The sequence below is a fragment of the Amphiura filiformis genome, chromosome 8, assembly GCF_039555335.1.
Source record: "Amphiura filiformis chromosome 8, Afil_fr2py, whole genome shotgun sequence".
Classification (NCBI taxonomy): domain Eukaryota; kingdom Metazoa; phylum Echinodermata; class Ophiuroidea; order Amphilepidida; family Amphiuridae; genus Amphiura; species Amphiura filiformis.
Window position 1 is genome coordinate 15,524,584 of NC_092635.1, and position 22,950 is coordinate 15,547,533.

At 35.9% G+C, this 22,950-nt stretch overlaps 1 protein-coding gene across 1 annotated transcript in view; it reads right to left on the reverse strand.

Annotated features, from left to right (window-relative positions):
* Window positions 1-1,553: 1,553 nt before the first annotated feature.
* Window positions 1,554-22,950, reverse strand: part of LOC140158686 (calcium/calmodulin-dependent protein kinase type II delta chain-like) — a 127,553-nt gene continuing 106,156 nt past the window's right edge. Inside the window, exons 14-19 of the mRNA XM_072181869.1 lie at window positions 20,773-20,793; window positions 11,625-11,708; window positions 9,665-9,740; window positions 8,923-9,017; window positions 2,812-2,923; window positions 1,554-1,692 (exon numbers count right to left, since the gene is read on the reverse strand). Of these exons, the coding sequence (XP_072037970.1) occupies window positions 1,572-1,692; window positions 2,812-2,923; window positions 8,923-9,017; window positions 9,665-9,740; window positions 11,625-11,708; window positions 20,773-20,793 (509 nt within the window). The 3' untranslated portion in view covers window positions 1,554-1,571. The remainder of the gene's footprint in view (window positions 1,693-2,811; window positions 2,924-8,922; window positions 9,018-9,664; window positions 9,741-11,624; window positions 11,709-20,772; window positions 20,794-22,950) is intronic.

Sequence of the window (22,950 nt, forward strand, 5' to 3'; positions counted from 1 at the left end):
TTTGCTTTTTTTTGTATTTCTTAACTTTTTAAAACCACATTTAGTTCCCGTAAACATCATCATTTTGGTGTCCTGTTTCTCCCATCTATGCATAAAAGAGTTGCAAATATATAAATCTTGAAACTAATCCACAATAATATTTAGTAAATTCACAGACCCGCTTTTATTTTGTTTTCATAGACTTCAAACCATTATACAAAAAACTAAATGGTTCAACACAATGACAGATCAATAAAGGGTCAAGCCCGCCATTTAGATTTGCTTAATAAATGCATCTTACGTGCAATTTGGTTCAAATTTGATGCACTAATTTTGATAAAATTAAGAGAAAAAGCATTGGCAAATCTAGGAGCTTTCAATAGAAACAACTACTGTATATTGGTGATTATAATATAATCATAGCATTTGCTAACTCCTTCAAAACCATTTTATTTTGGTGCAAAATAAAATTGATAAGCAAATGCATCCACTCAACTCACGCATCTTACATAGTGATGATACATCATCATTCAACCTTTGTCTTTTATCAAAGGAAAAAAACAAAGTTGGCATCTGTTGACATATCTTTACTGTATATGGTACCAATATGGATGTGGCGTTCTGACACCCTGTTAAATCCATTGGCCATAAACAAAATTGACATACACAAGATTTGTGAGAGCACTTGACATACAGACCAGAAGTAACTTGAATGGTTCTTGACGATTCGAGAGCACATCGCAACTCCTTCAAGAAAACTCCTTTGCAGTCTGTCACACCATTTGTGATCTTGCAATGTCACAAATATACCATTTTTCAAGAATGTTAAAACAGACAGTTTTATCTTACAACTTTTCTTCCAAAAGGAGGCGTAACTTCACATAAAATAGTGGTATGAAGTCATAGATGACTCATACATAAAGCACCAGCCGCTTATTGGTCACTTAATTACACAATCATATCTATTACCCCAAATGTACAAAATCAAACAAAACTACATTGCAGAATTTGTAGGCAAATTAGCAGCAATTGGTGCACACAAAACAATACATCCGCTGAAACAGTCAGTAAATTGAAAACAGAAAGAAAGGTATAAAGAATTGAAATGCATAAAAAGAGAGTCTAGCACTAATGCTGTGAGTTGTACATGTAGTAATTGGTACCGGTTTGAAAGATTACGGATTAAACAAAATAAAATGCAAAATCAGATAATTCTATAAATTTGACATGTTTTCTCTGCCAGTCAGTCGACCTCCAAGGAGATGTCTTCATCGACTTGGTAAGTTTTAATGCATCTTCCAGATAAAGATACAACATAAATTTCCACAGAGCAGGTTCCATTTCTGGTATGCCATTACAAAGTAAAACAAAGACATTGATAACATAGGAGCAATAGCATGATCATTACTGCAACAAGCAAAGCATAATGAGTGAGCGATAATAAAAAGTGGAAAACTTTTTTCTCGTCACAAACGTCCTCTCAGGAAATTATCCACAATAAAGCTGTCTTTGTCTCATCCGGCTCTCACTTCTTGCACGTTCATATGGTAACCACTGTTGCTAGGCAGCCAGATTTAGGGAACAAAATGGCACTAACAATTGTTGGTTACACTGGGCACACGGGATCTGTGAAAGTGGACGTTCTGCCACTTTCCTTCCTTACGGGCCCAGACTCTAGTCTCTGTTGTTTGGACAGTGACGGCCACGCCATTCCTGAAAAGAGAATCAAACAAAAAAGAAGGAAACATTAAGTACTTCCTTTTATCCCATTTCGAAGGAGTGCTGTGTTTACATAACAGAAGACTAAGATGGGAACATCCTAGAACGATTAACAAACATTGTCATCAGTAAAACTGTCCTAATAAGAAAAGAGGACACAATTATAATCCCATTTCTTTAACTCCAACCCCTTTTGCACCCCCCCCCCCCCCATCATTGAAGGTATGGCTACAATTTACAGTGTAATTGATAATGGAATTTCACGGTGTGGAATGTTTTAAATGATTACATAGAGATAGAGAAGGGGCAATTCTTTCAAATGGATAAATGGTTATAGTACAGTTTGAAGTCATATGATGTATGCAAGACACATGTTTGGCAAAATGACAAACATAATTGCCCTTTAAGACCAACCAAATTCCATGAGTTTCCCCTGACTTGAAAAATGGATTTTCATTTTCTACCTTTAACCACACCCACATGGTTTCTTTCTAACTGGGGTCTTGACATTGAAAAGGTGTATCACATGTGAACATGGACTTTATGTCCCTAAACATTTAAGCAATGAGTTGGAAATATGCCTTAAACAAGTGGCAAGTGTCATTTCTATATCCGAAACAAGTATTGGCATTATCTTATCTTATTCCCTAAGCAAGTTACATCCAAAACAAGATGGACTACTATAGGCAAAATAACTAATTTTCGATCATGAGAGGGTGTACACCTTCTGCGTCAGCATACTTTTCATAGAATAATACGATCGCGCGACCTACATGATCGAACCTTGACCTTGCCTAGCAACGACCGTGTGATTGGCGATTTCTCAAAAGATGTGTTTGCGCTGTAAGCTCCGGTCTTTGTGTAGTACACAAATACCTGTGCATACCCAAGTTGGCTCTCATGACCGAGAATTAAATATTTGCCTGTAGTTAATTCTTTCCTCAAGAAGTTGCCCATCCTGCCATAATGTCAATTCCATGTGTCATTTACACCATAAAACCTTGAGCAATAGATAAGACTCGTACAACATTAAAAAATCTCAATCTTGCACCAAGATCTTGCAACCACAAACTCTATGGGTTTTCATAACTAGCCATATAATTATATACTTACTCAATAGATTGTATAAGTCGTATATATCCTACACATGCTGCATCATCACCTAGTACATGTACATGAGGATGTAGAATGGTTGTGTTGCGTGCTCTGCCTTTATTACTATGCACTATAAACAGAACAAGTAGGAGAAAACAAATGTCATCATTTATATACACAAAGTTGGAGTCATGGTTTTTAACTTATGCGCAAATACATTGAGCACAATGAATCAGACATTTAAAAATCATAATCCAAGTGAAACACGGAATGAAATGGAACAAGTGCAGCTCTGGTGAATATCTTGAATCACTTGCTACCAATTCTCTTAACAAGTCAGCATGTTCTTGAAATATTTGCTATAGTTTGATCAGCTCGTAATCGGTGGGCCTTATAACATCACGGATTAATATCAATATATTTTATTTGTAGAATTGTTTTGTAAAATCTTGCCAGAAGTATTACAAATTATTAATTGAAGTCCTATACTTTGTCTACTTTCTGTAACAAGCAAAATATAGACCTAACCAGGCACATCAAGTGAATCAGTCTTAACGTGGGTCTACTTTTCGGCGTAGTGGTAACATCCTAATAATTCCGACCTATTACAAGCTGATCAAAGCATAATGACTGCTAATGATTCTTGAATCACTTGCTACTGATTCTCTTAAACATGACAACATGTGTGTGTAAATTAATGAATGTATCATTGCACTTATAAATCAATGGCAATTACTGCAGAAATGTAAGCTGAATACAAAAAATAGTTGTACAGATGGAGAAATTTGTTCTGGACATATAAGATAATCAACAACAGTGATTCAAACATTTTAACAACACATGCGTACAAATACTGTCAATGAAAGTAACACAGAAACTTACTATCTGGTCGGAATGTCATGTGTTTATTTTTTGAATACCAACATTATAATTATGTTATGGCACCATACTCAGTATGTGTTGTGAATTATTTCTTCAAATAAGTGACAGCAGGTTTCAAAATTGACAAGTATCGCACAATAACAATTATTTAGAGAGTCACAGATAATGTTGCCACTAACTAATGTCGTACTTTTTTGGATGTCAAGTAGAATCACTCTTACTGACTTAATTATTATCTTATTTGTTTATTCAATATTTTTCGGACTTTTTGCTTAACATTTTTAGGAGAATTGTGTAAAGTAAAATACAGTGTGTCCCAAAAATGTTGTTCAAACCAACAAGATAGTATCAGAGAGTACCGACTCCACCATGTGTGTTGCTCATGGAGGCTACTTAATGTACCTCCACATTTTTTCATTTACGTGTTCGGTAACTCCACTCCAACTACACTTAAAATACTACGCATAATTCTACATGATACGGTTGTGGCTAACAACCCTCCATGTTCTTGTGAGGAAAAATGTTTTAGATTTGGGCCATTGCTTATGAATGCTGGAGGCACATTAAGTGGCTTTCATGAGAGACAAACCAAGAAGGTGGATTTACCATAGCATTACGTTTGGTGAAATTTTGAGTCGGTAATCCTTGGGTATAATATGTTTGGGTCAAACAAATATCTTGATTTCTTACAATCCATTCAAGTTATGCAACTTAGATCTCTAAATGGCAATAACATTTGCTGTTGTCCCAAGAAAAAAATTATTTCTCAAATACATATAAATATCAAGATATGAGTTATATTGGGCTGTTCCGGTTGAAATCCATACACCCCTATGGAAGACATGACCTTAATCTCCCACACAGGGAGTGTGAATTTCAAATGGAGTCATCCATTCAGGTAGTCCCATTTGAAATTCACACTCCCTGTGTTAGAGATTAAGGTCATGTCTTCTATAAGGGGTGTGTGAAATAGCCCATTGTTGCAGCATTGATCTGCAAGACTATAGGTCTGTTCATACTATGCTGCAATTGCTTTGCGGTGTAGTGTGTTTCCGATATATCAATTACGTTTTGCGACAACACAACGCAACTTGTCGCATTTTCGTTAAAATGTATTTAACTTCATTGCAATAGTACAGTATTTTGCAGTACACAACTCAAGCAATTGCTGTGTATAATGAAAGACAAAGATAAAGAGAATTTATCGCGTCTGGCGTCATCTGTTCAAACTCAAGTTTATAAGTTTTGAAAATATTAAACTTATTGTTATTTTGCAATGCAAACCATCTCAAAAGTTAGCGCGTTATAGTAAGAAACTTTCTTTGTTGTCGGCCCCATTTCCACAATCTCTAGAAAAGCTGCTTTTTGCCTGCGTAATTTTTCTCCATTTGCTGCTATTCCTTTTCTCGATCAGCACCAGATAGATCGGTCTTTACACGCTGATTAACCTGTATAAACCATTCAAGGATCGTAATTGAGTGACATACGCGATAAATTCTTTTTATCTCTGTCTTTAATTATAGTATGAATGGACCTTATGTCTACAGTCATTTATATACACTGCAGAGATATAGTATATCAAGACCTTACTATAGCCTTTAAAAACAACACCTGAACAAGTGTCTGATGAAGTAAATTGGTACTCTCAAGAACAACAGCTAATGTATAAAGCATTCACAAAACTAAGAAACATACGGCATACCTTCTTGGGGTTTAGATATTTGTTAGGACCATCTTTTAATGGCACACCCTGTACATACTTTACAGCACAACCAGATTTCTCAGGAATGAAAATTGAGGGTTCAAACCAAAACTGGCTATACAACATACAGGGTATTTGCGACCATCCACCACAAAAGAGACGTAATGTAAACAGGATTAGTTTGGCGATACGGTCCATTGAACTTTAAATATACACAAGACGCATCCAACAAGCCAAGTGATAGTCAGAATTCATTTGGCAATTGCTGGGTCCTATCCACATCAAATTAGTGTTATGATTGCCCAATTGGGTGGATAAAAGCTACTTAAAATTGATATTATTGTGTTGTAAACTTTCATCAATCTTTGCCCATGTGCAACAAGGGTGATGGAAATCATGGAATGCAGTTTAAAATCCCCACCAAGGCTGCATCATTTCTCATTTCAGGTGGGATAGAACCCAGCAACGTCTGCCATTGAGGTGTAGGAATGTGTGGAATTGGATTCATTTATAGAAACCAGAAGATTTCTCAACCTATTTATTGATTTTTTACCAACTTCCTTTACAAAATATGTCTATCCAATATCTCAAAAAGTGAGAATGTTGACTTTACAGCCCACTTGTGGTGGACAGTCAGTCACATTTGTGAGTTAAACACCACCAGTTTAGTATGTCACTGTACGTCTGATGTGAAATAGTGATAATTTTGGGATGGAAATTAAAGTTTGGCAGGTTGATGGGGTAGGGGTATTGCCCTCTGATCACTGGATCAGTTAACCCAAGACTTATCTGACTCCCTAACAACTGTTAACAACATTTGAAATTGCACTGAACATCTCTGCAAGATAAATAGAACATGAATGTATATACAACATCCAAGCAAAAACATGGACTATACAGAAAACATCTAGAAACACATGATGACAAACAGCCAAATTGCAACAAGCGATGTGACGACAAGTGCTTCATTCCAGGAAAACTCTTGCCAAGATGCGTTATCTTGAAGAAACCATGCAAAGTAGTAAAATACCCAGTCTCCAAAAGAGTAAAATTGATGGCTAATGCTCTTTAAGACTCAATGTGGTAAAGCAGCAGAAGTATTGGGTTGTTAAAAGTGGGTGGGTCAAAGGGGAAGAGTTAGGGAAGAAGAAAAACAAAACATCTACATGCAACACAGACACCCCAGGTTCAAACAGCGAAAATATCTGCCAATTACTTTGGTTTTCTTTTTTAGGTTTGTTTTCTTGTTTTTGTTCACATTTAATTTGGTATAATTTTGTTTTTGTGCTGTAAATTCCAAATGGAATTCTTGCTAGTGCTGTTGTTACAAGCATGCACAACATGGCACCACAAGTGACTGACTTTGATTGTCCAACTTGCAACAAAGTTGGCCTAATCAATAATAATCAATGACCAATCACTATTTAGACAAAATAGTACTGCCACAGGATGATGAACTGAAGACTGCAGAAGCATATGGACCAAAACGACAGCACATCAAATCCATCCAATCATCCATAATATCAACTATTAAATATCTTTAACTTGTCATGTTTTTATAATGACATATAGGCTACATACTGGCAGTTTGTTTTTTCGCCGTTTGAATCCAGCTGCTTCTGCGGGAACCCGCACTCAACGGCTTAGCGGGTCTGGAAATCCCACCACACACATTAGAGGCTGTCAGTAGTAGGCACAATATAGGGTGTTAAATAAAGGAAACACTCAGGCACATAAGGTATAAGATCTGTGGTTGGTAGTTGGTCAACACCATCTTTAAACTAAGGGTACAATCATTACTAGGATCATCAACTTCCTTTTAATTTATTATGAATGTCAATTAAATTGTCTTTCAAAACAACACAGAATTCAAAACGACACACAACAAAATCCTTGTTTAGAACATCTTAACATCTGCAATCGCTGCAGCTGATGTTATAATATTATTTTCAAAATTAAATACACATTTTTCATCACCTATTATTTGATAAAAGTAACAGAGTCAATTCAATCAACTAGCATAGCCCATAATAGTCATTAAATTAACTTGACAAAACAGTTCTTGTATGCAGTAAAGGTTGAGGATTTTCAATGTGGTTAACCATCAGACAACAAAATTCTTTCAGTAAATATTCTTATTAGTTCCATCTCAACATGATTGTGAAAGGTAAAATCAAATATCCATGTTATATTTTTGTAGTAATCTCACAAATATATGGACTGTTGTCTTTTTATGAGCCTTTCTTTCTGAATTTCACCATACACTATTCCAGCATGAGTCTAGACAATGATTCTTTCTATTATTGACTCCACTAGAAAAGTACAAGCTGTGAAGAGAGGTAAACAGGGACAGGTCAAGTCAAATAAGAAAAGAAAATGTCACATCCTGTGTTCCACCAGAATTACCACCTCAAAGCTGGTTTTTCAATATTGGATGAATATCCAGAACTGGGTCATAACTCTGATAGGTAATTTGAGCTGACTGTAAGATGAGACGGTCTTCTTTCCTGATTTAACCGAAATCTTAATCGATTTATAGTAGCCATGCTCACAAACAAGCGAGTGACATGAAGAAAAATGAGAGAAAATTAGCGAGAAAACCGAGTCTAATCATTATTCTAGCAAAAAGCCTCGTCTATTAAAGGGTATCAAATATTTAGAGGAATAGAGAATTTAAAAATGCATGCACAAGTAAGTACTCAGGAGCTATTCCATTTATTACCCACAATCACATTAATTATTTGTTTATGTTATATATACCAGATGTGTATGATATTACACAATATACATCTGTGACACAGGACAGGAATACAGCATAAACACTGAGCTGGTGGTAGTGGTGCAATAAATAGAACAGCCATATTGAGTATTTCTATAAGGCATGTATCGTCCGATTTGAAACCGATCGACAAGTTGATGTTAGTAAGCATGAGTATTGTTAGAAATTGTCAAGAAATGTGCATGACCATACTGGGTGTAGACAGTACAAAACATTCCAAAAAATTGAATAAGCTAAAGTCAAGTTCTCATCTAAAATTGTTAACAATTACTTTGCTACTAGGTTTCCTACCCTTGTTAAGTATGCAACTAAGTTTCTAAGAGTTTCCATATTCATAGCCAGACTGTTACATACTACACACAGCTTGGAGAGAGAGTATCGATAATCAAGTTCCTACTTGAGTACTACAAGGTACAGCAAATAAGTTCACGGTGGGTGATAAACAATCTGGCTGTGTATAGAGGAGGTCCAAAGTGAAACTAACAAATTTGAAATTAAATCCAATGCATGCAACATCATGCACTATAAAGGGCTTGTCAGTTTCCATTCTGCCACTTTCTCTTCCTTTCATGTAAATATGTGAAGAATATAATCCTCTACATCCGGACCACCATTTGACCCGATACCCACCCAAAAACAAAGACCGATCAGTTTGGGCATTATGATGCATAGCAAATTTTTGAGCAATCAGGTGACATATTCGGGAAAATGTCTAAATACAACATATAATACAAAATGATTAAAATACAGAAACAACTATACGTACGATTGTCAAAGTAAAATCTGTGGAACTCCATCCCTTCAACTAGGTTACCGCAGGTTTCAGGTTCAAAGCAGGTCAAACTGGGGTCACACAGCTTGCTAAAAAATTTAAAGGAAAACAAAGTTTTCAAATGTATGTTTAATCATTAAATCTATTAGAATTTTTTATGCTGCTCAGTATAATACTGTTGTTTTCCTCAGAAAACAAGACATATATCTTATATGCAACAAGGTCCAGTGACTGGTAGGGGTGTCAACATTTACACGTTTCATGTTTAACCCACCGCAAATGCACTATCCGTTTAGTAAAATTGATCACTGTTTAAACGTAAAAAAAAGTTATTAAGCTATTTACTTTATCGGTTTTGAAGTGTCCCCGGACCTAGAATTAAATGCTAAGATCATTCATGGCTTCATTTAACAAAAGAAAAAGTAGGCCCTAGTGTTTTTAATAAGCAAAGTTGTAATTTGTGTTCATGTCATACTCTATTAATGATTTCAAAATGGATACAAAGTCAATGCTTGACTCCCACACACTATAACACCAGTTGGAAAGCCAATAGCTGGGAGCAATTTAGCCTTCATTATAACATTCTGGTAAATTGGGCAAGTAAGATAACATTTACTTGTTACTATGCCTGAATGGCTACACTCCAAATTATAAATCACACATTAAATCATGACTACAATTAAGACTGCCCATAAGGAGTGTGCTATGAAAGACACCAGATATCCAATTAGCTTACGTATATGTATCATAGTCGCCTGAACCAATGGCTTCTATTAGCTGTTCTGTTAGCTTGATAATCTCTTGTTTACGAGCTGTAATCAAAACACACAAAAAAGACAAATTAATGCGAGTGTACACACATCATAATATACATTTCCAACATCTCTATTACTTCATCATATTGTATTTTAATATTTGTTGTAATCTTGGTTTTTCTCTAGTTATGTTTGGTAGTTTTAATAAATGTTTATTCAAATGCATTTACAATGTCAAGTGCCAAAAGACACCTTGGCCTTTGGTGCTATATTAGATGTTTGCTTAGCATTATGCTGCTATCACAGAAGTTGCAGAAGAGGAAAGATGTCAAAGAGTTCCTTGCCTTTCCACAAATCCGAAGTCATCAGATCTATGTGGTGAACAGTCCAACAACATAATTCATGTCACGCTCAACAGAGCTTGATTTCTGAACAACACTGTCTAAATCTTGTGCAAAATATTACAGTATTATCAAAGTATCCTCACTGAAGGAGGCCATGAAACACAATACAACAAGATATACATGTTAAGGAAGTCAAAGCGACATTACAAGGACACAACCCTGTTAACTCATGTTTAGTATTCAATCCATTCTTTCAAATGCATAAAAACAACTTAGAAAGAAGAACAGATGGTGCTGCCGTGGTCTTCACAAGAGTACGCTATCTACTTCTATCAAAAGTCAAATGTGTTGCACCATACGGCTCCTGAAGAATCTGCTTCTCAACTCCACCATCCTTTCTTACAATGTGGTCAAAGTCACACAAATTCCTCTCAATAATGGACTTTCTGATGTTTAAGTTTGTGCCAATCTTATTCAGGACCCAGATGTTTGTCTTCTTGTCTTCCCAAGATACTCCCAACAGCCTCCTATAGCACCACATCTCAAATGCATCTATTAACATTATACATTAACTTCAAAGTCTCAAAATGCTGATGCATGTATTCTCACCAAAACCTACCAATTTGACCACATCAAACTAATACTAAAAAAGCACCACTGGATACCCATTTATCCAAACCTGAACTTCAAGCTACTCATGCTGACATAGAAATCTTTCTACTGAATTATTTTTTGGCTCATTATGAATAACCACCCTTCCAAAAAATATGTTTGTCTCTCACAACATAAAATGAATGCAACTGTTAATCTCAAACCAGAATGCATTCAAGGCCAGATTAGTCTTCAGTGTTGACATCTTTCAGCAATTTGGTATAAGTCTCTTCTTGTGCTATTTTTTCCTGCAGCACTGCACAGTGCACGCCTCAAGAAATCTCCGTGTAAAGGACCAAACTAGCCCACAGTTGTCCTTCTGGTTATTTTTAATGCTATGAAAGAGTGAGAATACTATTTTATTTCCACAATCCACACTTATGTCATCTTTCATGAGGGTGACCATTTGATGCAATAACAGGAAGGATAAATGACCAGCTTTTCTTTAAGTACAACATCCCTGCATACTAACTGTACCCCTTGCATAAAGTTGATTGCTATGTGTGAGCATAGCAATCAGGAAAAGGGAAATGCAACAATACTGCACATATGACACCTGTTTTGTATGTTGTTTTTGTATGTGTGCCCTTCCTGTGACAGACATCAGGCTGACCAAGAGAATTCTCCTGGGACAGGGTGGGTATTACACTGACGCTATAAATTCTTACAAAATCTTACAAAGAAAACCACTGTGCATGCATGCATTCCATGTGATCCGATGATGCAATCACCCTAAGTCATATATGCTCACGGAATCACTGGCCAGGCCAGCCCAACCCTCGTGGCATGAGGTCGGTAATCGTGTATGTGCCACCCGAGGGGTCCCAGGGTGAGATTCCTGTGCCAAGTGAAATCTTTGTTCATCTTCTCTCCTTTTTCTTTCCTTCTCTGCCTTCGGATAGCAAGAAAACAAGGTCTATGTTAGGGCTATACTACATTTTCTCACCTCTAATATCTTCATCTTCCTGTGTACTGCCTTCTGTTGATTCTTTAATGCCATTGTCTTTCTTGTTGATCACAGGGCGGCCACCTAGAACACACAACAAGGCAAGTGCACAACAAGTGCAACAAATAAACACAAGAAATATTAGTGACTTGTTGGAAGGTAGGGGAAAGTATCTACAAGCAGGCAGGCATGCAACTTAGTTGTAGTGGTTGGTTAAGCATGCTTCAATGAGAGCTAGTTTATTGGCATGATTACACTCTACCCCCAGTCAACCAACTATATTATAAACATAAAAGGAGTACAAATGTTTCAGTATACCAAGTAGGAATTATAACACAAGCCATTTGCCCTATTCTTATAGTACAATGAAATAAAAAAAAAGTATAAAAACCATGCCCAATATTAAAAGCAATTCATATACACCTTGTATACCAGTTATTCTAGAGTGAAACAAATGTTATTATGCTATGCTAGTTCAATTGAAAATACAGAGTGAATACAAACTAAATTTAAAGGAAAAACATAAGTGAGCTATAATAGTGGTGATATCTTTGGACTATTCAGTTGAAATCCATACACCCTATATGAAAGACATGACCTTAATCTCCCACACATTTGAAGTCTACACTTGTGTGTGAAAAATAAGGTCACGTCTTTCATAGGGGGATGTATGGATGTCAACTGGAATAGCCCATTATAAGTTGTGCGTTTAAAACTCAGTTGTAAAAATAATGTGCATTTAAAACTCCTTTATACAAAGAAGGTATGAGTATTAGAGAGTCAAATTATATGCTGGCCTGCATGGTGAGGTTTAATTATGAGACAGATGTACATCATGCACACATCACAGTTGCTGTAAATCAAGTGAACTTGTGATTCACTTGCTCAGATGGCTTCAACATAGAAGCTGTGATCTGTGCATGACAATCAAATCTGCACACCCCTACCCATGTCTTCGCTAACCCATGTTATTGTTTTGGTTTCATATATGTGAGGCTGTCTGTGTGTGGAGATTTTTGTCTGTGTGTCTGTCTGACTATATATCTGTGTGAGCAAGTGTCCATTTTTGTCAGTAGTATGTAGCGAAGACGCGGCGTCACATGAATATGTGAAGACCTGTAAATCTGGACGTGTTCTTTATTTAGTTACATTTTTTTTAAATATCAAGGTACAGGAGACTTGTACACAAACTTTTATCTACAAAAAAAATCCATTACCCTTTCCCATTTCCTGAGCCTGGACTTGTTATTTTATGGTTTATCATTCCAACATGCATGTGAGGATTTAGGATTAGTAAATACAAGGTAACAACATCATGACTGTAATACTATAAACATGTTTCCAGCATTTATGCCTTTGTCAAGTGACAAGAAAGGGAACATTGGGATATACTCTTGCTATTTTCTGAATCATTAGATTAGATTTGAGGTACATGTATAGTACATGAATACACTGGTGTAGTGGTATGCAATCCTCAGTAACAGGTAAATAACAAAATATGAGTTAATATGACTGTGTATATATATGATAAAGCAAACCACAAGCATTAGATACAAAGTATGTACATTTTAATTAAGCACTAAGACCCTAAGATTCCCAAATAAAACAAAAAACAATTAGCTGATAAAATTTTTGTTTAAAAAAACCATAACATGTTAAATTTCAAACTATCCTTTATTTTCATGAGAATATTGTCATTAGGAAAAACAAGTTCAAAACAAATGCATGGTGACTAAGTGTACGATAGTACGATAAACAGGTTCACACATCCGCTATAAAATAAAATAAAAATATTACAACACTACAGGAATAGAAGAAACATAATTAGGCAACATTGGTTGGGACACCATCCACTGTAAAACACATTGGTGTGAAGCTAAGACAGAAAATGGCTGGAATCATGGATAGAAACACACAAGACTGGAAGAGACAAATAGTGAATGTTAAGTATCCATTACAAAAACAAATGGTCATGATTTCAACTTAATTTTGTACTTATTACATACACATTCACTGTGTGTTATGAACAAAGTAATCAGATACGACATAAACACATACTGGGTTAAGTCGGATCCAAAGTTGAACAAATTGGATTGTTTGAATGACAAGACCTAAACACATTCATGCAGAAGAAAGGATAAACAAAAACAAACTTACTGTCACTATTGTTACTGCAACAAGTAAACCGACTACAGCATACCAAGGCCCGTCTCATGCCTATAATATTGGTTATCAGTAAGTCATGACCGAATACATGTACCACAAAACTAGCTATCAAATCTCTCCCTCTCTTCCACAACTGGAAATGTCAGCACAGTTAGCAAGCCACTCAAATTAAAGTCTAGTGACTTGAACAAACTTCCTGACTTGAAGACCACATCCAAACAGTAAACCAACTCTAGCTACACCTACATCACTCGCCAAAAACCCTCATAATATTCTTCATCCTGTTATCCAAGACACACAATTCCTACATTCCATATCTTCTAACCATTACCGGTTGTACGTTCAACTTTCCTCAACTTTGCGCTTTGTTGCTGTGAAGTTAGTTTTCTGAACAACTTGGCTCTTGTACAAACTATTAACCTGGGACTAATTGGGCATGATCTGCAAATGCGATAGCAACAAGTGTTACATTGTCATGCTCATGCATAACTCATAACCAGCCGTGTGCACATTTATTTTTCCTTAAACTTTAATGACAAGGAAAAGTAAAATCTTCAAGGATGTAAATGTCAGGGATCACCAGAAATGTTCCGGAAAGTTTTTGATCATTTCATGTCCGTCAGCTGTGGATGGATAGGGACATTATACTGTTTTAGTATGATTTGAAACTTTAATGTTCTTTTCCTGTAGATGATGATTAGGAACATTTCTGGCTTAATAACAAAAAACAAGGTTCTTTTCCACAGAAAGCATGCCAGTATTATGGTTTTGATTGTTAGCTTACACACCCTTTGATCTAAGTGACCTGAAACCACTAATAATGTCCATCAACCACAAATGACGTCAAACAATTAAAAAAAAAGCAAACCTTTTTGATAAGCATTTTAAAATTCTTTAAATTTGCTACAGGATAGATATAGATTGAATTTCAGCCAATAATGGAACAGGAATTATTATGTAAGGGCAATTAAGTTGAATGTATGAGATGGCAGAAACTTTGATGCATTAATTCTGATGAATCATAGGAACAATTCATGCAATTTTATTTAATAATAATACTACTAATAATAATGATAATAATGACAATAATAAATTTGGCAAATTGAAATAAAGTGCATGGATAATAAAATAAATGAGATATGCATGTAGTGAATCCAAAACATGTTTAATGTTTACTGCCTGGGTAATTTATATCTTCAGATGACACGAGTTGCTCCTGGAAGAAGCATCTCAAAACAACTTTTCTCTGACTTGACGAGTGAGAGGAATTTATCGAGTGATATAAAAGTCTAAAAACGCAGCTATCCCACATACAATTCTTGTGCGGTATTTGCACTACTAAACCTTTGTTACTACCACCGACAAGGCTAAAATGAGCATTTGTGAGTTGACATCATTCATATTTGGCTAAACCTCTACTTACGTGGCACAATATCAAAATACAGATAGCAGGAAAGCAGATCATAGTTGCTAGGTAACACAGGCTGGATGCAACAAAACATTTCAAAGCAATGCATCAAAAATGCAACAAATTTGGACAGGAGAAACAAAACTAATAGAAACAACTAAAAATGTAATTCATATCAAAATAATAAAAATATAGGACACATTTACAAGTATATTATGGAGGTATACACCCTATATGTTATGTATCACTGATTGTTATTTCATAAACCTTTTATTTTCCTCTTAAACAATAAACATATTAAAGAGGGCAGGGAAAAAAAAAGGTCAAACAGCCTAAGTTTCTTACTTGATTATAAAAAAAGGTAAGCTCAAACACATGTTACATATAATGTCCTATACATAACCATCTCTGATTTGAATTCTATAATTGCCTTTGCCCTTATTCTTTTATGTCAAGCTATCAAGTCTATTTTTATACCTTGCTACAATCCCTACAGATAATGCTTCCAAGAAACTGCTACATAGGATATATATTTATAACTTCTGACAAATATCTCTCTTATTTAGGTCAATATAATCTGTCATAATAACAAATTTGGTATACTTGGGCAATTTCTAAAGCAGAGAATAGATTATTTATGAATTGGATCATGCCACATGATTCAGTACATAATGATTTTTATGATGCAACCAAATTAAAGGATGTTACAGTTTTTTGTTGTTGTTTCATCCACATGATATTATTAAAGTATGTCTCCTGGAACTGTATGTTTAGTTTTGTATAATTTTCAGCATATTCAAAATAGACAATGATATCAAATAACAAATGTGTAATTTATTTAACATGTTTTTCTTGCTTGATTGCATTTGAACAAATTTGAACAAATTCACATGAAAAGAACAATTCAAGCACTGCTACAATAGAAATTCAGATTATCAATTGGGTCAAGTGCAGTATTTTTTTTTCATTCTCTGCTGTGATTTTTACCGTGATGAATTTTGGTTCAAATGTCTAGCTTTGATTGGGATCCAGTTTGTCCACTTTGAAGTACGAAGTAAGGTACACAAATTTTGTGTGCAGCTAGCAGCGTGTTAATTCCTTTTGCCATTACGGTGTGCCGAAACTGCGTAATTTACTTGGACAAACTGTACAAAACATTTGTTTGGTTGAGATAGAAAAGGGCTGCCAACTTCTTGCTACATTTGTTAAATGCTTTAATATTATACACTTGTATTGGCTCATGTTGCTTGAATGTGAAATCAAACCATAGGCTGGTGTTACTGACATTACATGATTACATTACTGTGACTATTTTCCTTTCTTTCTTTAAATGACCAATTTTGTATCATCATAAATATATGATTAGTTTATTCAAAGTAAAATTAACCCTAACCGGCATGAGTATTACAAAATACTACAAATATCTTCACTGCACTTGTGTACATCCCACGGAATGTGATGACACAATCACCGTAAGTGATATATAGGCACGCTTTTGTTGGCCCGGCCAGTGTAAGACCCGTGGCTAAGTGTTGGCGACCCAGTGCTCGGCAATGCGAGGGGTCTCAGATTCGAATCCCACACAGAGCAAACAACTTCTTTGTTTGTTTTCTCTCTTTATTCCTCCCTTCAAGTTGCCAAAAAGCCCTTCGGACGTTAGGGTTAAATAAAATCACACATGCATGGGGGTAATGTGACAAATTAAATATCCTTACTGGTTTGAAAAATATTACTACCATTCTCATTATATACTGCATCACTGCCCTTCAATTACAAGCTTAACTGGATGCCCAGATGTGAAATTTGCACAGAAAATCCAAGTTAAGGGCCCATAGCACCATGCAGCAAGGTTTGAAATACAAATGCACAGACCCATGATTTTCCAAGCCAACATGGACTATCAGAGAATTCTAGAAGCATATATGCCTCAACATGAAAGATATGAAAGGCCAATACCCTTCTCAAAAACATTGCAATAGATTGGTCTTACAAATATACATGTTTGCAACGCCTTTATCAGTAATATAGTTGTTCAAACTCCAAATAACGTTTTTGTTGAGACTGCCTCTTGTCTCTTGTGTCAAAAAAACCTCATATATATGCTTGTAGACGGAATTTTACGGTATATAAGGTCTTTTGGCCATGGCAATCCCCCAAAAAACATGTTATATCCAGAGAACTGCTGAAGCCAGTGACTGCTCTCCCTGGGTGGAGCAGTCACGACGTTTTTAGCGGTTCTCCGAGTATAACGTGTTTAAAGGCTCTATATATGGTAGGGCTAACATGGATATGGGTTTCTTACAGGGCACATGATATGTCTTGGCACCCATGATGTGTTGAGGTGTGTATTAATTAAGTTACTTCAATCATGCCCGTAAGTAGGTGGCACACCTCACCCCACCCAAACAATCTCTGAAAGACGTCACTTTTCTGAACATTAAAAATGTTCAAGGTCCAAATTAGAAAGAAAAGTTAACAAAGGGAACACTGTACTTTTAAAATAGCCTGAAAAAGCCCATATCAAGGGGGGGGGGGTAAAGTCTGCACACCCTCAAAAATATCATGCACATTGGCCGGACTTAATTCAATTCTTTGTTTATCTCACACAAACCTCCAGCAAGTCCCGTCAGATTGCAGGGGAATGTGTACTAGTTAAGAGTTGTTCAATTGTTATTCGTTTGTGTACTTTAGTTCTGTTTTATCTGAAAATTTTCCCTGGTTCAAGGCACTGACTATACATAATTATTTAGTCATTTTGACAATCCTGCATATCACAAAAAAACCCTGACAATAATTTTGCTCCTGTTGCCTAACACTATGTGGATGTTTTGTGTATTTAAATGCAGCCAGCATGTTTGACAGTGTTGTTTATAAAAGTGGATTTCTTTTTTCACTGGACAACAAAATGTTTCACTCATGACAAATCATCAAAATAATTTCACTTGATGTTTAAAAAAAATGACAAATACTTTTTACATGACAAATACTAAATTCATATCATGATATTTATGACAGGGAAGTGCACCCTTTTTGTTTGTTTTTTAACTTTGTTTGGACTGTTAAACTTTGTTAATATTCTGTTATCGGGCAAGATGCAAGGAATTATACAAATTAACAGCCATCTATATTCCACAATGAGCTATTCCATTTATGATCCATTTATGATTTATGAAAGTCATGACCTTAACCACTCACACAGGGGCATGAATTCCAAGTGGGGTTACATAAATGGGTGCCTCCATTTGAAATTCACACACCTGTGTGGAAGATTAAGGTCATATCTACCATAGGGGGTATATGGATTTCAACTGGAATAGCCCAATTCTTTCCATTCTGTATTCTTACAGATATAAAAAGTTTAAAGCTTAAACACAAACCTATCCCACATCTTTCTGATGACTAAGCATGAGTGATTAAGATGTAAGTCGAGTGAAAATTGCAGTGCAAGTGCTGTGTATATTTGACAGATAAAAAAAGTGCAATGGAAGCATATATGTGAGGTGGCGCATGAAAATAGTTTTGTTTCTTTGCAATTATACAGCAATTATCTGTGTAAACTATGCATCATAGGCCTCCAGATAGAGGACAAACCAAATCTGTGATTGCAACATTGTTTCCCAAGATGACTTGATAACCATGCTCTTGATTTGTAGTATTATCTTTCATTTCTTCCTTTTATTCTTTTCAAATAATGCTGGAGCTCGGAACAGTTTTGAAGCATGACTTACAGTATATGACCTGAACAAATTTAAAGAATGACTTACCATATATGACCTAATTATCCGAGAGACGCTATTATACATTAGGTCAATACGGTACTCAATGGAAGGTTTCTTATACAGGATGATGCAAACAGTACTCAACAATATCTACTATTACACAGACACAGGCTTCTCCTCTATCACAGTACCTCCTACAATGACATCTTAAAAGTTTTAAGCTGGATTATTATTCACTAATGTACCCATCATGCCCATTGTAAACAGTGTTTATCAACAGTGGTTTCACAAAAGTACTTAAAATACATCGCCATTTGAATAATTTTGTAGTTTTATCAATCTTTTATTCTATAATAAAAGTGACAGAAGACCTGATAACCTGAACATTACAAAAGTCACAACTCATGCACTACTAAAATCATGCTAGAACAAAACACCTGTTAGATATAGTAGGCTATCACAGCTGAACAATGGCACTTTATTTCCTCCAATTAACTCAGGATACATATCACTTTTGCTTTGAAATAACCTGTGCATGGTGTGTACTTGTACGCTTCTAAATTAATGCTAAATATATCATGTGTACTATAATAGTGAAACCACTTATGATGTTTATACCGGTACTGATACCTACAACACACAGATGGATACAGGAGACTTTTATTAATACAAATTAGTAACCTAGGTCACTGGTACATAGAGGGGGATAAAAGGGAGACTGACAGCACAGTTTACTCACCTTGTACATTCCACGTGTCTTTGTCAAAGACTAGGCAGGGTTTCAATTTCCCTCACCACAATTTGCAAGAATCATTCTCCCAAGCAAGAGCAATGCATCCACAACTGGTTTTAGGAGAATTGCAATGAATGCTCGCAAGAATGTTTGCAAAAATCTGATTCTTGGCCCAAATTGAAACTTTAAACTATCTGTGGTAATATCTCCTACTACATTTCACCACCACAAACTTTTTGCACTTACTGACATGGGTGGTGAGATTGCCCCTAATTCTGTACATTTCTACACACTCACACATGCAAAATAAAGAATTGAAGCACTGAGCTACTTTTTCCTAACAATCTACAATACTTTTTGTCAAACAGCATCTTCAAAATGATATTTTCTTCCTTTCAACTCCTAAATTTATAATATTTAGTTTTATACTGAACTACATTTTAAATACAGAAGTAAAAAGTTGTGTTTTGCCAGTTATGACTCACCGATCCACGTTTTGCACGCAGGGCACGTACTATCGCCCGACTGACTGCTGCTGCAACTATCCTCGTACTTTCCCACAGAATCCGACAATTTTATCCTCTTGCGAGGGTGCTGTTTGCAGCGGTGGCCATCTGGATAAGGAGGAGGAGGACGAGGGGTAAGTCACTTGGCACCGATCCTCTATAGTAGCGCCATCAAGACAGCAACGTTACCTCACGCATCGACAAACGTGAAATACGCACGGGAGATGCCAGAATCAATTGATTGGATTCCATGGGAAAAGCGGAGGAGTGCAGAGAGTCTGAGGAGGCTGACACAGTGAAACGTAAAATCCGCAAGTTATATGAAAAAAACAAATGGCAGCTAAAACTACATAATGCAATTCTAGTCCTTTCATAACACATGCTCTAATTTTAGAAAAAAGTAGTAAAGAGTAGTAAACTAGCAAGTAATCACATCTCAATATTGCCTAACTATTTGAACAAAGTTAGAATACTCCTATAGAGGATGGCATCTGTACCAGTGACCGTAGGTTACAAAAGTGCATTTTTTACTTTATATATTTTAAAGAATTTAAGAAAGAATAAATAACAGGGCACAAGGGAAAAAATGAGACAAGCAAATAGTGCAGGTTCTTACCCTTCTGTTCCTGACTCTCCCCTGTGGTGGGTGAGTGCAATGAAGGAAGGAGGTAAAAAGCAGTAGTAGAGGGAGATGTCAAAGGTCAAATGTTAAAAGGTCATGCTTAAGCGTTTTAAATCGAGCATGTTTTGAATTATCTTTACACAAAATCATAACACAGAGATTGATAATATTGATGATGACAGCATGTTAACTTAGCAAGCACAATAGTATTGCAGAGGTTGATTTATTTGTTTGTTGAAAGCCACAGCAGAATAATAGATTCATGCACAGCAAGAAGCATTTATATAGCAATGTAAAATGGCATCTCATTGGATTCAATATGCCAAAACTATGACGTATCTGCAACTCAATAAATATGTCAAAACACAAAACGATACAGACACAAGGCTTCTCGGTGGTACTACTGATGGCCTTTTCAAGAGATTTTATGAATCCATCAGAATTGAAACCCAAGACCTTATGTTAATTTTGATTCAGTAATGTACCAAATATGGTCATGATCTAATGCAGAGAAAGTACCATCAAAATACCATCGATCTGTGGGCATCTTTAAGAAACTTCAAAAGAACATTTTGAATCATTTGAAATCATCTGCTCTTATCTGTTCTGGAACACACATTGGTAGATCAAAAGCAAAGGTCAGAGGATCAAATCATGTACATGAGTCAGGTGAAAGTACCGGTATTTGTATTAGAGAAGCTATAGTCTATGGGTTACAAATTTACCTACAAATTTTGCCCATTTTATAAAAAAAAATCTTTTTGTTCTTTTAATCTCAAAGCCACTTGTTGCAAGCTGCCGTATACTTGCAAAATCAATTGTGTCTTTTTTAATTTTTGTTTTGAGAATTCATTGAATTCAGATAATCATCCCCAATATTACCGAAACATATCAAAGACAGCAAACAAACATTTAATCATTTCAATACATTTCCATGAAAATCTTTCTCATAAAAATCACGGGCAGGAAACAGCAATAACAGTGGCTTACTAAGGGGACTACACATTATGGTAGGCAGGTATGCATGATGAGGTAGCAAGTGTACATGACATAATTCACAACATTATGTGTGTGTGTATTCCTTATTGCAGTAGACTTGACACATTTCTAATGCTAAAGAAGTAAACCGTAAGCTGTTTGCTATGAGGGTTCTGGGCAATATTTCTGTGATAGTTTCTTTTCTATGCTCTTTTCTTTCCATTCCGGAGTAAGTTTTTCTAGAGAATTTATATTACAGAATTTGAACTCTAAATAACACCTTGCGTAAAACTTTGGTAATCTGCCATATTGAATTGCCGCATATGTGAACCAAAATAATGTACTTCTGGCATTTATCAGCAAAGGCCAAAAATGGAATTACAGCTGCCATCTTTAGGCTTAACTTCCCTTAGTGCTTCACTTGCAAAATGCCCCAAAACACAAAAAAGTACACACTTTAAATTGAAGTCTGCCGAGCAAATGGCAAAACAATTCATGTTTTTGGAAAATCCCACAATCCTTTGCGATTGAGTCCCAAATATGCCACACCAATGCACAGATCGTTAGCGACCACCATTACAGTCCAGGGCGAACTGTGCAGTCACGAGGTGCACATCGCAAAGGTTTGTGGGATTGACCAAAAAGTGAATTCAGAGGTGCGCTACTTTGTCCTCCATAAGCGACATGCTAACATGGTGGAATACGGATTCTCTTATTTAACTTCTTTGGTCATTTCTATGGGAATAAAATAAGACTCTAGAAGTTGATAATTTCAAAAGATATAAATTTTGTACCAGAGGTGTTCATCTAAAATGTTTTGATTTAAACAGTTGTTTCCTATACATGTAGCTGCTATTTGAAGAAACAACCTGTCAGAATTAAAGTAATATCTCAATATAACCTATACATACTCCCTTGTATCTTCATGCTAGTTTTACAGAGTGAGTGTCAAAACTATATTATCATTTATCACATCCGACAACAACACATTACCAATAAGACAAAGGTACTCTATCAAGATACAATGTCTGTCTGCGAGGAAGGAGAGATGAAAGAGAAGGAGTCAGTAAAGTCAAGAGAGAGGGATGAAAAGAAAGTGAGACAGAGGGTGTATGAGAGAGAGCGAGAGGGAGGGCAGAGGATGACAGTGAGAGATGGGAAGTGGAAGAGGGGGAGGAGAGTAAAAAAGTGGGG